The sequence below is a fragment of the Pipistrellus hanaki genome (genome assembly GCF_964339955.1).
Source record: "Pipistrellus hanaki genome assembly, chromosome: X".
Taxonomy (NCBI): domain Eukaryota; kingdom Metazoa; phylum Chordata; class Mammalia; order Chiroptera; family Vespertilionidae; genus Pipistrellus; species Pipistrellus hanaki.
In genome coordinates this window covers 7,877,213-7,892,707 of record NC_140524.1, presented here as the reverse complement: position 1 = coordinate 7,892,707, position 15,495 = coordinate 7,877,213, and the positions used below count along the sequence as shown (strand labels likewise).

The window sequence follows — 15,495 nt, the reverse complement described above, 5'->3', positions numbered from 1 at the left end:
TTTGCTCTGAGCTTTCTATCAGCCAGTGCAAAGGGGAAAACTGATCAGGTTCTCTATTTATAGTATCTTTGATATCAAATAAATGAGGTACTCAAGAGAAGTACACTGGGTGGCCAGATTATTATGCTTTCAGAGATCATCATAATCTGGCCACTCAATATAAAAGCCCAGCAACTGGAATGGCAGAATGACCTGAATGACCGGTGGCTATGACATGTACTGTGGCAGCCAACTAGACTGATCTGGGCCCTGATTGGGCCCCCTGGTCCCTGATCGGCCCCCAACAACCTGATTGGGGGTGGGGCCAGCTGGCCAACCAACCTCGGACCCATAAGCCCCCATTGGAGCAGGCCATGCACAAATTTGTGCATAGGCCTCTAGTAAATATATTTTAAAAGAAAATAATGGGGTCCTGATCCCAGGAAGTCAGTTTATAAGCATGATCTTGGCTGAAATAGTTGGAGCTCTGCCCTATTCTTACTCTCCCTGCTGTGTGTGGCTGACTAAAAGATTTGAGGAGTTTGATCTTAGCCAGAGTTACTTGGAGGACTGCTGATGACTTCTTTGGTGAAGAAGGGTTTAATTTTGTGAGATTTCTACCTCATATACATGTAAACTCAAATCTTCAAAATGAAATAATTTTTAGACATTACAGTATGAAATAAGTAACATATGTTCACTGTAGAAAATTAGAAAATACAGATAAGGAAGAGGAAAATGATTACCTGTAATCCTTCTCTCAGAACTACCGTTGACAATAAAATACCCTTTAAGTCCTTTGAATTTAATAAAGTAAAATGCTCAATAAAGTTTAAATTTTTATATGTTGAAATGATAATTTGGATATATTTGTTAAAATTTCACCTGTTTCTTTTTTTAAAATATATTTTTATTGATTTCAGGAAGGGAGAGGGAGAGAGAGAGATAGAAACATCAATGATGAGAGTGAATCATGGATCAGTTGCCTTCTGCATGCCCTCTACTGGGGATCGAGCCTGCAGCCTGGGCATGTGCCCTTGACCAGAATTGAACCCAAGACCCTTCAGTCCATAGGCCAATGCTCTATTCACTGAGCAAAATGCCTAGGGCTCACCTGTTTCTTTTTACCTTTTCATGTGGCTACCAGAACATTTAAAATTCCTATTTGCTCACATTATATTTCTATTGGACAACACTGCTCTAGAGTCTCTTTCTGCTCTGACTATTCTGAGTCTTTTAAAAAATATTTTTTATTGATATATATAGAGAAAGGGAGAGGGAACGAGAGAAACATTGATGTGAGAACACAACACTGATCCGCTGCTTCCTGTGCACCCCATACCAGGGATTGGGGATCCAGCCCTGACCAGAATAAAGCCACCAACCTTTTGGTGCATGGGACAACACCCAACCAACAGCCAAACTGGCCAGGGCCATTCTGAGTCTTACTGAAGTTTTACTGTCTGTACATTTTTAACTCTGTCATAAGTGTTTTTGGGCCAGTGTAGTCTACTAGAACTTTTTGCACTGATGAAAATGTTATCAATCTGTCCAATGTGGTAACCTCTAGCCACTTGTGGCTATTTTTTTTTTTTTTACCAGAAATTGTTTTTTAATTGATTGATTTCAGAGAGAGAGGGAGATGGAGAGAGAGGTAGAAACATCAATGATGAGAGAGAATCATTGATCAGCTGCCTCCTGGGATCCGAGCCCACAACCCGGACATGTGCCCTTGACCGGAATCAAACCTGGGACCCTTCAGTCTGCCGGCTAACGCTCTATCCATTGAGCCAAACTGGCTAGGGCACATGTGGCTGTTGATCACTTGAATATAGCTAGTGTGATGGAGGAACTGCTTTAAAATTTTTACTTAATTTGAATTAACTTAAATGTAAATCACGTGCACTGGACAGCACAGTCATAGGCCTTATAAAAATAAAATTTCCATAAACCTTGGCTGACTTTGTCTTTTTTAGTTGTGTTGGTGTTGAAGAGGAGAAGGCTGCCGACATTGATCTCTACCACTGCCCCAACTGTGAGGTCTTACACGGGCCTTCCATTAGTAAGTAGATCTCGGGGTTTCCAAGAGAGCATGGGCCAGCGGAGAGAGAAAGCAAAGGAAGCTGGGAAGGGAGATTGCCTTTGTGTGGGTGCTTCAGATTCCTCTCCCCTGGGAAACAGCAGAGACTATATAGGCCCTGCAGGGGAGCAGCCACCCCATGGAGAGGGCAGAGGGCAGAGTTTCATCCCTTCCCTTCCTGGGGACTTCTCAGAAGAAGCACCTATCCCCACTGAGAACTTTCTTCAGTCTGTGAGGGCCTTGTGGACTCCAGGGGCTCCAAAGGGGTTATTAGATTGGAAGAGAAGCAGGGTCAGCCATTCTGATTTACCATCTCCTGTCTTTTTCTGGCTCAGTGAAAAAACGCCGTGTGTCTTCCAAAGGGCATGATGCACACAAGGGGAAGCCGGTGAAAACGGGAAGCCCTACCTTCATTCGAGAGCTCCGCGGTCGGACCTTTGACAGGTGAGTACTGTACTCCAAGTGCTGGTGGGCTCTATGGCTCTGGGGAGCTGGCTTTCCCGCGGGCTGTCCCATTAGGTGCATCCCCCACTTGGAGGTGTCTACAGGGCTCTGTGAGTTCCCTCTAGAGAGGGCTCTTCTGTTTCAGTCAGTTGCTGAGAAACATCGCTAGAGTTTCATTTGATGTACGGAGTACATTAAGGTCCACGTGTGGAAACTTGATAGATTGGGAGGCAGTTTTGTTCAAGTCAGGCGAGGATATTTACATGCACCCACAGATTGTGACAACTAGGAGACTTAAAGATCCGAAAGTTTAAATTCTCATTGTGAAGACAAGAAATCTCTTAAAAAAATAAAGAAAAAATATGAGGATCATATCTGTCTTTCGCAATCAAAAGGAAGTTTTCCTTTTAAAAAAATTAAGATGGGCTTATTAAAAAGAAATTATATCAATTGTACAAAAATAATGAGTTAAAAAGTTAATGAATGAAGGTGCTCCCTTTTGCTTAGTTTTTAATTCATTGGATCATTTTTAGCTTTCCTATAACTGAAGTGTTGTTTAGAATTATAACATTTTCTTTAAGTTAATATTTTTTGTTTTGTTTATGTAAAGGCAGTGAGTTTCCTTTCTACTTCAGAACCCTCAGATCTCCTCTCGAAATTTAACCAGTTTCTTGTGCATTCTTCCAGAAGTAGTTTTTGCTTATATAAGAATGTGGTCTGGCTGGTTGCTCAGCGGTTAGAGCTACAGCCTGTTGATCGAAGGGCCTCAGATTTGATTCCCAGTCAAGGGCATGTATCTCACTTGCAGGTTCGATTCAGTCAGGGTGTGTGCAGGAGGCAACCAATTGATGTTTCTCTCACATTGATGTCTCTGTCTGTCTGTCTGTCTCTCTCTCTCTCTCTCTCTCTCCCCCCATCTCCCTCCCTCCCACTCTCTAAAAATCAGTGGGGGGAAAAATCCTCTGGTGAGGATTAAAAAAAAATGTATGTGTTTGTGTGTGTATCAATTAATCTTTTAAAAAATACAAATAGAAACACTGTATTCTGCATCTTGCTTTTTTAACTTAAAATTATATACCTTTAAACATTTTTTTTCTTTAAACATTTTTATTGATTTTTAGAGAGAGAAAGGGAGAGTGGGAGAGAGAGAGACATCGATTAGTTGCCTCTCGAACACACTCTTACTGGGAATCAAACCTGTAACCTGGGTATGTGCCCTGACTAGGAATTAAACTCACAACCTTTGGTGCATGGAACATTTTCCAACCAACTGAGCCACACCAGTCAGGGCTAAAATTATATATCTTGAAGATCAGTCCATATTAACACATGCACATGTTCTTTATTATTTTTCATGGATGTTTAGTGTTCGATTGTATGGATAAATAATTTATTTAACCAACCCTCTATTGATGAACATTTAAATTGATCCTAGTATTTTGGTGTTAGAAAAAAATTACTGCAGTAAATGTCTTTATATTTAAGTTTTTGCATATGTGGATAATTTTATTTTGTAGATTCATTATCTAACAGTGAAATTGCTAGGTCAAAGAGTATGTGCTTTAAAAATTTTTACAAATATTGCCAAATTATTTGCAGAGTGGCTATATTTCACACTCCCACTAGACAACGTGTGCAAGTATCTAATTTCCTGTATCCTGGCTGGAACTGTTTACTATCGAACTTTTTTTTTGCTTGCTTGCTTATTTATTTATTTATAATTTTCATATTTAATTTATAATTTATATATTTATAATAATTATTTATTTATTTAAAATATATTTTATTGATTTTGTACAGAGAGGAAGGGAGAGAGATAGAGAGCTAGAAACATCGATGAGAGAGAGTCATCGATCAGCTGCCTCTTGCACACCTCCTACTGGGGATGTGCCCGCAACCAAGGTACATGCCCTTGATCGGAATTGAACCTGGGACCCTTCAGTCCCCAAGCCGACGCTCTATTTGAGCCAAACCGGTTTCGGCTATAAAAAATTTTTATTAATTTTAGAGAGGAAGGGAGAGGGAGAAAGAGATAGAAACATCAGTGATGAGAGAGAATCATTGATTGGCTGCCTCCTGCACACCTCTTACTGGGGATCGAGCCCGCAACCTGGGCATGTCTCCTTGACCGGAATCGAACTTGGGAACCTTCAATCAGCAGGCTGACTCTCTATCCACTGAACGAAACTGGCTAGGGCTATTTTGCTTTTCTGATAAGATAAAAATGAAATGTTTCCATTTGATTTCTTTAATTATTAGGAAGACATATATTTCTGTATGTTTATAAATCATCCTATTCCTTTCTCTTATACTGCTTGCTTATGTTATTTGACAATTTTTCTATTGGGTTGCTGCCTATTACTTGCTGATTTATGATAGCTTTTCTTGCAGAAAATTTTAATTTTTATGTAAATTTATTTTTACTATTTTAGTAGGTCCTGCACCTTATCTCTCTTGTTTTTTTTTTTTTTTGTGTGGTTTTTTTTTTGTACTACATGTATTTATTTTTTCCAATTTAATCTTTGAATTGTCTAGAGCCGTAATCGGCAAACTGCGGTTCGTGAGCCACATGCAGCTCTTTGGTACCTTGAGTGTGGCTCTTCCACAAAGTACCATGGCGCCGAAACTGGTTTGGCTCAGTGGATAGAGCGTCGGCCTGCGGACTCAAGGGTCCCAGGTTCGATTCCAGTCAAGGGCATGTACCTTGGTTGCAGGCACATCCCCAGTAGGGGGTGTGCAAGAGGCAGCTGGTCGATGATTCTCTCTCATCGATGTTTCTAACTCTCTATCCCTCTCTCTTCCTCTCTGTAAAAAAATCAATAAAATATATTTTAAACAACAACAACAACAAAAAACAAAGTACCATGGCTTGGGCGAGTCTATTTTGACTTCCAGAGAAGAGCACCCTATTGACAGGATATCCTGGGTTAAGCTTTCCACCTCTGCCAGTGACCTGGCTTCTTGCCTTGTCAAGAACAGGTCCTTTCTTCCCTGGCACATGAAGTTTATGCCATTAGTTGCCAGTCCATCTTAGATCCCCTCAGCAAGATCCCACCCCATAAGTGAACCGTAGCATCTAGTGAGCCTTCAGCGGCAGGGCCTCTGGGTCTCAGCGTTTCTCTCCTATGGCCTACAGCTCAGATGAAGTGATTCTGAAGCCTACTGGAAGTCAGCTGACGGTGGAATTCCTGGAAGAGAATAGCTTCAGTGTGCCCATCCTGGTCTTGAAGAAGGATGGATTGGGGATGACGCTACCCTCACCGTCATTCACTGTGAGGGACGTGGAGCACTATGTCGGTGAGCAACACAGACCTTCCTAACTGTGGTATTGTTCGCTCTCATTAAGACCTGTGACCCCTCCCTTCAGTCTACCTTTTCAATTTCCTTTCTAACCATCTTGGGAATCTCAGGTGAAGTGCTTGCTCAGAGTCATTCTTTGGCGAAGCTAGAACCAAAATCCTGTCCTTCTCCTTCTCCTTTTTCCTAACGGATCACAAAACCCCAGGCGGAGCCCCATTTCTTAACCTGGGCAGTACCAAAAATTGCAATGGTCTCTCTGTCCTTGCTTGAAATGAGAAAGCTTTGGACTTTTGCCCGCACAGGCCAATTTTCTTCTGAGCATGTGTTTTGGGGATAGGAGGAGAGAAAGTGAGGAAGCAGGGCCTAGGCAGGTGGATTGTATTATGAGAGACTGTGTGTCAGGCAGTTCTGTTGCCCTAGCAGTCCTGGACCCAGCACATAGGAGAGTACAAGTGATTCCTACACTCAGCTCTGAGACATGCATATACAAATACAATGTTTGAGGAGAGAGGTTTTGAGTGCAGGCCATTCTAGGGATCGGTAAGGGAATGAGAGACGCTTCCCCGGTTTCTGAGACCACTTGGTATAGAACCCATCTCTTTACTCCAGGTTCTGACAAAGAGATTGATGTGATCGATGTGGCGCGCCAGGCCGACTGCAAGATGAAGCTCGGTGATTTTGTGAAGTATTACTACAGTGGGAAGAGGGAGAAAGTCCTCAATGTCATCAGTTTGGAATTCTCTGATACCAGGTAGGAGAGACAGGGGTGAGTAAAAAGCCTCACAAATGCCTGGAACTTACCATATACTGAGTACATGTTAGTGTTCCTTTCCCTTCCTCCGTGGTAACTTCCTTTGGGCTGGGGAGCTGGTTTATACTTTTCTAGGGTTGATGCTCACATAACAACCAAATCGTATTTCTCCTTCACAGTTCCAGCGATGGATAGATTAAATAGTAGCTAATATAATTGACTTTTATCTCCTTCAAGACCAGGGCAGCTTTCTTAGACCTTCTGATATTCAGAATGTGGCATGGTCATTTGTTTAACTCCCAGGATAGGTCCTCTGTTCCTGGAAATAGATTTACTAAAATTACCCCCAAATAGTTTCTCTAAGTATAAGGTTTCTTAGATTTAAAAAAGGAGAAAAGCTTATGACCTTTAAGTGATTCTGTCTGGACTTAAATACTCAGTAGATATATGTAGTCTTCTCTGTGCTCAAAACCATGGAGAGCCCCCAAAATCATAACACATCCTGTTGCACTTAGGAAGAGTACAGCCTGATTGTTTACCTTTTTAGCCTTTAATTTTGACATAATTATAGATTCACATGCAGTTACAAAAAAAAATGTACAGGGTGGTCCCATGTGTCTTTCATCCAGTTTCCCTCAATGGCAACATCTTACAATAACTATACTACAATATTGAAACCCTTGCTATTGGGTTTAACAAGCAAAGTTACCCTGAAGGTGTTTAAAAAAACTGTTTATACCTCACTTCATTTTGAAAGACTATTTCAAGCAGCTTACAGAGATGTAAAGGTGGGGGGGGAAAGAAAATTGGAATAAAAGGAAAACAAAGGCGGGGAGATAACATACATCTGGTGGGTCATCTGCCCACAAAATGCATGTATGAATTTCTGGATAGTTAATGGAGAAGGACTTGAGAGTTTTCACTGAATTTCCTTAGGGTCAGAACAAAGAAGGGAATGCAGTGGTACAGAATTTGTGGTTTTCGCACAGTATAAAAACAACCAGATGTTTGGGAGAAACACTTCTTTACGTGGAACTGAGCCCAGAGAGCTTTCTCTAAAGGTTCCTCATAAAGAAGACACTATGAGATGGGGACCATACAGTTCACTGTTATAAACCAAGTGCCACGCGAGTGGGCTGGGGTTGGGGGTATGAACATTTAGTAGAGGACATGATCGCTTTTGACTGAGGAAGGCTGTGGAGCGGGGACTTGGGACTTGTAGAGCTGAGTGGAATGAGGATGCTGACCAGATTTACAGAAATAAGTGTTCTTGGGATTCTGTGGAGAGAACAACTTTGTCTTTATCGACTCTCACTGGAACGGAGGGCATTTTATTCAGACTTCAACCTCAATTCCTAACCAACTGACATCTCTTCTCCATCCCTTCCTTGCTAGGCTTTCCAACCTTGTGGAGACACCCAAGATTGTTCGGAAGCTCTCATGGGTGGAGAACTTGTGGCCCGAGGAGTGTATCTTTGAGAGACCCAATGTGCAGAAGTACTGCCTCATGAGCGTGCGGGATAGCTACACAGACTTCCACATTGACTTTGGCGGCACCTCAGTCTGGTACCATGTTCTCAAGGTAGGAGTGCGTATGGCTCCTGGAGGCAGCCAGGCCTTGGACCACTCTGTTTTTTTTTCAGGTGGCAGCACAAAACAGGCTGCTGAGGCCTTCCTAAAGATTGGGTACTTAGTGAGTATGCCGTGTAAACTGTCTCTGCTTCACACTTGGTGCTTAACATTATTTTTTTTTTTCAATAACAGCAGATGCCTAAAATTTTCTCTAACCATTATCTTCTTTTTTAAAAAAAAATATATTTTATTGATTTTTTTACAGAGAGGAAGGGGAGAGAATAGAGAGCTAGAAACGTCGATGAGAGAGTAACATCAACCAGCTGCCTCCTGCACACCCCCCACCGGGGATGTGCCCGCAACCAAGGTACATGCCCTTGACCGGAATCGAACCCAGGATCCTTCAGTCCGCAGACTGACGACTCTCTACCACTGAGCCAAACCGGTTTCGGCCAACCATTATCTTCTTAACTGAACCAATATATACTACTGTGTTTCCCCGAAAATAAGACCTAGCACATGGAAAAATAAGACATCCCCTGAAAATAAGATCTAACGCATCTTTGGGAGCAAAAATTATTATAAGACACTGTCTTATTTTCGGGGAAACAGGATACCACTGTGTGCAAATGTCCATATGTCCAAATGTCCATATTTACTGAAATTCCTGGTGACTTGAGAACTTCCCTTCCCCCTAACTTTATTGAGGCATACTTTATCCTATATAATATAGAACTAATATGCTAATTAGACTGAACAGCAGAATGACCATCCAGACGAACTTCCAGACAAAGCTGGGGTTGCAAGGGCTGACTGGGACTGGCTGGGGCTACAAGGGGCTGTGAAGGCCAGCCGGGGCTGTGAGGGGCTGTGAGGGACTGTGAGGGCTAGTTCCTTGCACAAATTTTGTGCATCAGGCCTCTAGTATACCATAAAATTAATGTTTCAAGTGTATAGTTTGATGAGTTTTGACAGTTCTGTATATCTATAGCTATCTATATATATAAAACCTAAGCAACCATTATGACTGGTCGACCAGTCATTATGACACACACTGACCACCAGGGGGCAGATGCTCAATGCAGGAGCTGCCCCCTGATGGTCAGTACGCTCCCACAGCTAACCTCCTGCGGTCCCTCCTCCCAGTCAGCCAACCTCCTGCTGTCCCTCCCTCTGGCCTGGGTTAGACGGCCCTGATCAGCTCTGATTGCTGGCCAGGCAGAGGGACCCCACCTGTGCACGAATTCATGCACCGGGCCTCTAGTAGTTGTATAACTTTCACCACCATCAGGACAGAGCATATATGAGAAGTTTTGTTTTAATGTCAGCTTTCCTATAGATAATTTTCCTTTTAGTTATTATAATTAGCATATCAATTGTTAATGACTACAAAGGATTTTTGAGGTCTAGAAAACACATTTAAATAATTTTGATTGTTTTCCACCATTGTTCACACTATTCAGTTTTCTTTTCAGAAATGCCAAGGATAGAACAGAAAACGGATATGGCTCTTGTCCAACTGATCACCAATGTTAAACTAATTGTTTCCATTGTTTTCTCATGAAGAAATTGGAGCATTTATTTATTTATTTTAAAAATATTTTTTAGCCGAAACCAGTTTGGCTCAGTGGATAGAGCGTCAACCTGCTGACTGAAGGGTCCCACATTCGATTCTGGTCAAGGGCATGTACCTTGGTTGCGGGCACATCTCCAGTAGGGGGTGTGCAGGAGGCAACTGATCGATGTTTCTAACTCTTTAGCCCTCTCTCTTCCTCTCTGTAAAATCTCAATAAAATATATTTAAAAAAATATTTTTTATTTATTTTAGAGAGGAAGGGAGAGACAGAGAGAGATAGAAACATCAAATATGAGAGAGAATCATAGATTGGCTGCCTTCTCCTCCCATGGGGATCAAGCCCACAATCTGGGCATGTGTCCTGACCAGGAATCAAATTGTGATCTCCTGGTTCATGGGTCAGTGCTCAACCACAGAGCCACACTGGCCAGGCTGGAGCATTTGCTTTCTTTTTATCTTTATTGTTGAAAGTATTACATAGTCCTCTTCCCCTCCCCTCATTAACCCCTTCCAGCATGCTCCTGTCAGCTGGAGCATTTAAATGAAGGGCTATTATGCAAATGTTACATTTAACTTCTTTATTTTTATTTATTTTACTTTTTAATATTGATTTCAGAGAAGGGAGAGGGAAAGAGAGATAGAAAGCATCAATGATGAACCGTTTTGGCTCAGTGGATAGAGTGTTGGCCTGCGGACTGAAGAGTCCCAGGTTCGATTCCGGTCAAGGGCATGTATCTTGGTTGCTGGCACATCCCCGGTGTGGGGTGTGCAGGAGGCAGTTGATCGATGTTTCCCTCTCATCAATGTTTCTGACTTTCTGTCCCTCTCTGTAAAAATATCAAAATATATTTTAAAAAAGAAAAACATTAATGATGAAAGAGTATCATAGATCCGCTGCCTCCTGCATGCGCCCCATTGGGGATCAAGCCTGCAACCTGGACATGTGCCCTGACTGGAAATCGAATTGCAACCTCCTGGTTCATAGGTTGATGCTCAACCACTGAGCCATGCCAACCAGGCAGACTTTTTTTATTTTTAAATAAATTTTTATTGAAAAAATACAAAAATAACAGGAAGAATTTCTGTGTCCTTTATTTAGATTCTCCAAAGGTTACCATCTTTCTTTCTCTAAAGCAAACATAATAAAATGATTTTATATATAGATTTTTTTCTGAAACATTTGAGAGTAGTTACAGACATGGTTTCCCTTTATCTCATAATAATTCAGTGTGTATTTCTTAAACACGAGGGCATTATATTATAGTTATCAAAATCAGGAAATTAATACTGATATATTATTATTTAATCTACAGATCTGATTCAAATTTCTCTAATTGTACAATAGATAATTTTAAAGATAATTCTGTTTCTTTTCTTCATTGAAATTTATGATGAAATATTGGTTAAAGTAATAAAGCTGTGGGTTGGGATATTTTTGTGCTAGTGGGTTTTTGTGCCTTTTCTGCCAAATGATCTATCTGGTGATTATCCAGGCAAAATATAATAAGAAAATAAAATGTTCTTTTAGTAGATAATCACCTAACATAAAATTTTTCATAAGTCCTTAGGCGATTACTGAACTTTTAAACTTTTATTAGCTTTGATTGTAGGTGTGAGAAGGAATACTCTCTGTAAATGGCATTTAAAGGCAAATTCAATTTCTTCTCATTGGTAATGTGGCCTTAAATTCTCCTAGGGCTAGTACTATTGATCTTTTTGTCCGTAGAGGCCATTTTTCATTTGGTATTGCATGAAAAATAGGAGCCTTTGGTGTACATTTGTGCTAAGTTGAACAATTTTGTTTGAAATACTCTTTAAATGATTTTTGTCAATATCCTAGAAGCTTAAAAATGAAAAAGCACCTTTTGAAGTTTTCCACATTCCAATAAAATGATCTTTAGATGGGTTTGGAAAAGATCCTGGCATACCACGTGGTTTTAGAGCATGGGAGAGAGAATATCCTTTTGGAGACCCCCTTGAGGACTTTTCTGGAAACCCTTGATGTTTTTGGCATTTCAACCTCTTTTTGTTTCAGGGTGAAAAGATCTTCTACCTGATCCGCCCAACAAATGCCAACCTGACTCTCTTTGAGGGCTGGAGCAGCTCCTCTAACCAGGATGAGATGTTCTTTGGGGACCAGGTGGACAAGTGCTACAAGTGTTCTGTGAAGCAAGGACAGACGCTTTTCATTCCCACAGGTCTTTTCTGGGCCCCTCTGGGAGCATTTGAGGAGGGCAGGAAGCGGAAAGCTGGGAGCATCAGATTCAGCCCCTTCCTATAACGTGTTGATGTGATTATGTGGGATATCCCTTTCATATCAGCTGAAGGCTCAGAACTGGACATCAAGAAAATTCACATGGTGGCCAGTGAGCAGCATGGCCGCTTGGGAAGGCTGATGGTGGGGAGGCTCAGGAGAGTTAATAGACTTCTTTGCACTGGGCTACTTGGTGATAGAGAACAGAACCCTCAGCCCTATGACTCTAATGATGGTAACTGGAAGGCTGGCATTGCAGGCTAGAAGTCAGAATGACCTGGGGGGAGGGTGGGCCTTTCTCCAGAGCAATACATGCCTAAGCTTTACCCCTAGAAGGATGAATTTGTAGGTCTTGAGTGGGATCTGAGTGTGTATTTTGAAAAAGTTCTCCCAGTTGTCTCAGTGTGGGGAAAGTTGACATCTTTACTATGTTGAGTCTCCCATTAACACAGCGAGTCTCTCCATTTATTTAGATTTTCTTGATTTCTTAATTTCAGAATTTGTGTTGAATTTTCTCAAAACGTTTGGTAGAATTCTCAAGTCCAATTTCATGGACTTAGGGATTTCTTTTGGGGGAAGCTTTTAATTAGCATTCGATTTTCTTAAACTTTATTAGGGTATTCAAATTATTTCATAATGGGTGAGTTGTGATAGTTTGTACTTCTAAGGAGAGTTGGTCCATTTTTTCTAAGTTGTGAAATTTGTGTGTGTAGAGTTGTTCATAGTATTTCCTTATTATCCATTTGATGTCTTCTAATTCTCTAGTGAATCCTGTTTCATTCCTGATATTAGTTATTTGTGCCTTCTCTTCTGTGTGAATATTGAAGGAGGTTTATCAGTTTTATTGAACTTTATTTTATTTATTATTATTTTTTAATATATTTTATTGATTTTGTACAGAGAGGAAGGGAGAGAGATAGAGAGTTAGAAACATCGATGAGAGAGAGTCATCGATCAGCTGCCTCTTGCACACCCCCTACCGGGGATATGCCCGCAACCAAGGTACATGCCCTTGACCGGAATCGAACCCGGGACCCTTCAGTCCCCAAGCCAACACTCTATCCATTCAGCCAAACCGGTCCCGGCCAGTTTTATTGAACTTTAAAAAACACTCATTTCATTGATTTTTCTCTGTTGTCTTTATGTTTTCATTTTCACTGATTTCTGCTTTTATCTTTGTTTTTCTTCCTTCTGCTTGCTTTGGGTTTATTTTGCTTTCCCTTTTCCAGTCTTGAGACAAGAGCTTAGATAATAAATTTCAGACTTACCCTGTTTTCTTTTTTATATATATTGATTGATTTCAGAAAGGAAGGGAGAGGGAGAGAGAGAAACATCAATGGTGAGAGAGAATCATTGCTCAGCATGCCCCCTACTGGGGATAGAGCCTGCAACCTGGGCATGTGCCCTGACCAGGAATCACACTGTGACTTCCTGGTTCATAGGTCAACTCTCAACCACTGAACCACGCTGACAGAGGTGTACCATGTTTATTTGTGGATATTATACCAACCTTGCATCCCACTGGATCATGGTGTGTGATCTTTTTTATGTATTGCTGTATCTGGTTTACTAATATTTTGTTGAGGATTTTAGCATCTATGTTCATAAGGGATATTGGCCTATAAGTTTCTTTCTTTGTAGTGTCTTTATCTTTTTTTTTTTTTTAATATTTTATTGATTTTTTACAGAGAGGAAGGGAGAGGGATAGAGAGTTAGAAACATCTATGAGAGAGAAGCATCGACCAGCTGCCTCCTGCACACCCCCCACTGGGGATGTGCCCGCAACCAAGGTACATGCCCTTGACTCAGTCCGCAGGCCGAAGCTCTATCCACTGAGCCAAACCGGTTTCGGCTTTATCTGGTTTTGGCATTAGGATAATGCTGGTTGTGTAAAATGAGCTTGGGAGTCCTCCCTCCGCTTGAATTTTTTGGAATAGTTTGAGAAGGATATGTTTTAGTTCTTCTCTGAATGTTTGGTAAAATTCACCTGTGAAGCCATTCAGTCTAGGATTTTTTGTTTGTTGGGAGTTTTTTTTTAAATTTTTATTACTACTTCAATTTCACTAATTGTCATCTGTCTATTCAGGTTATCTGATTTTTTCTGATTCAGTTTTGGAAAATTGTATGTTTTTAGGAATTTATGCATTTCTTCAGATTGTCCAATTTGTTGGCATATAGTTTTTCATAATATTTTGTTACAATCCTTTTTCATTGTCAGTTGTTACTCTCCTCTTTCATATCTGATTTTATTTATTTGGGTCCTCTCTTTTTCTTGATGAGTCATATTAAAGGTTTGTCAGTTGTGTTTTTTTTCTAAGAACTAGCTGTTGGTTTCGTTGATCTTTTGTATTGTTGTTTGTTTGTTTTTTTAAAAAAATATATTTTATTGATTTTACACAGAGAGGAATTGAGAGGGATAGAGAGTTAGAAACGTCAATGAGAGAGATACATCGACCAGCTGCCTCTCGCACACCCCCCACTGGGGATGTGCGCGCAACCAAGGTACATGCCCTTGGCCGGAATCGAACCCGGGACCCTTCAGTCAGCAGTCCGACACTCTATCCACTGATCTAAACCGGTTTCGGCTGTATTGTTATTTTTTTAAGACTGTTTCTTTTATTTCTGCTCTGATCTTTATTATTTCCTTCCTTACTCACATTGGGCTTTATTGTTCTTTTTCAAGTTCCTTTAAGTGTAAAGTTAAATTGTTTATTTGAGATTTTTGTTTCTTGAGATAGGCCTGTAATGCTAGGAATTTCCTTCTAAGGACTGCTTTGGGTAGTTGTGTTCTCATTTTCACTTATTTCAAGATATCTTTTGATTTCTTCCTTGATCTCATTGTTATCTTATTCATTGTTTAGTAGTAACATGCTATTAAGCCTCCAGGTGTTTGTATTTTTCATATTTTTTGTGGTTGATTTCTAGTTTCATATCATTATGATCAGAGAAGATGCTTGATATGATTTCAATTTTCTTCAGTTTATTGAGACTTGTTTTGCATTCTAACATGTGGTCTATCCTAGAAAATGTTCCATGTGCACTTTGAAAAGAATGTATATTCTGCTTCTTGGGGTGAAATGCTTTGAAGATAACAATTCAATCCATCTGATCTAGTGTGTCATTTAAGGTCCTCGTTTCTTTGTTCATTTTCTGTCTGGAAGATCTATCCATCCATGTCAATGGGTGTTAAAATCCCCTATGATGACAGTGTTACTAATAGTCTCTCCCTTTATATCCATCAAATTTGCTTTACATATTTAGGTGCTCCCATGTTGGGTAATTATTATAAATATATATAAGATCTCCTATATGCTCTCAATTACATTCACATTTTTCTCTGTCAGGGCTAGCCATTGTCCTGAAGTTAGTGATTATCATTATTATGCATTTTTTTTCTTTTCTTTTTTAAATATATTTTATTGATTTTTTTTACAGAGAGGAAGAGAGAGGAATAGAGAGTTAGAAACATCTATGAGAGAGAATCATCGATCAGATGCCTTTTGCACCCCCCCCCACTGGGGATGTGCCTGCAACCAAGG

The 15,495-nt window shown here is 40.5% G+C and overlaps 1 protein-coding gene across 6 annotated transcripts in view; it reads left to right on the top strand.

Annotated features, from left to right (window-relative positions):
- PHF8 (PHD finger protein 8) overlaps positions 1-15,495 on the top strand; it is a 76,507-nt gene that overhangs the window by 22,835 nt on the left and 38,177 nt on the right. For all 6 annotated transcript variants that reach the window (XM_084871035.1, XM_084871034.1, XM_084871033.1 and 3 more), the window contains exons 3-8: positions 1,956-2,041; positions 2,395-2,503; positions 5,640-5,800; positions 6,413-6,554; positions 7,950-8,136; positions 11,738-11,900. In XM_084871035.1, the coding sequence (XP_084727161.1) occupies positions 1,956-2,041; positions 2,395-2,503; positions 5,640-5,800; positions 6,413-6,554; positions 7,950-8,136; positions 11,738-11,900 (848 nt within the window). The remainder of the gene's footprint in view (positions 1-1,955; positions 2,042-2,394; positions 2,504-5,639; positions 5,801-6,412; positions 6,555-7,949; positions 8,137-11,737; positions 11,901-15,495) is intronic.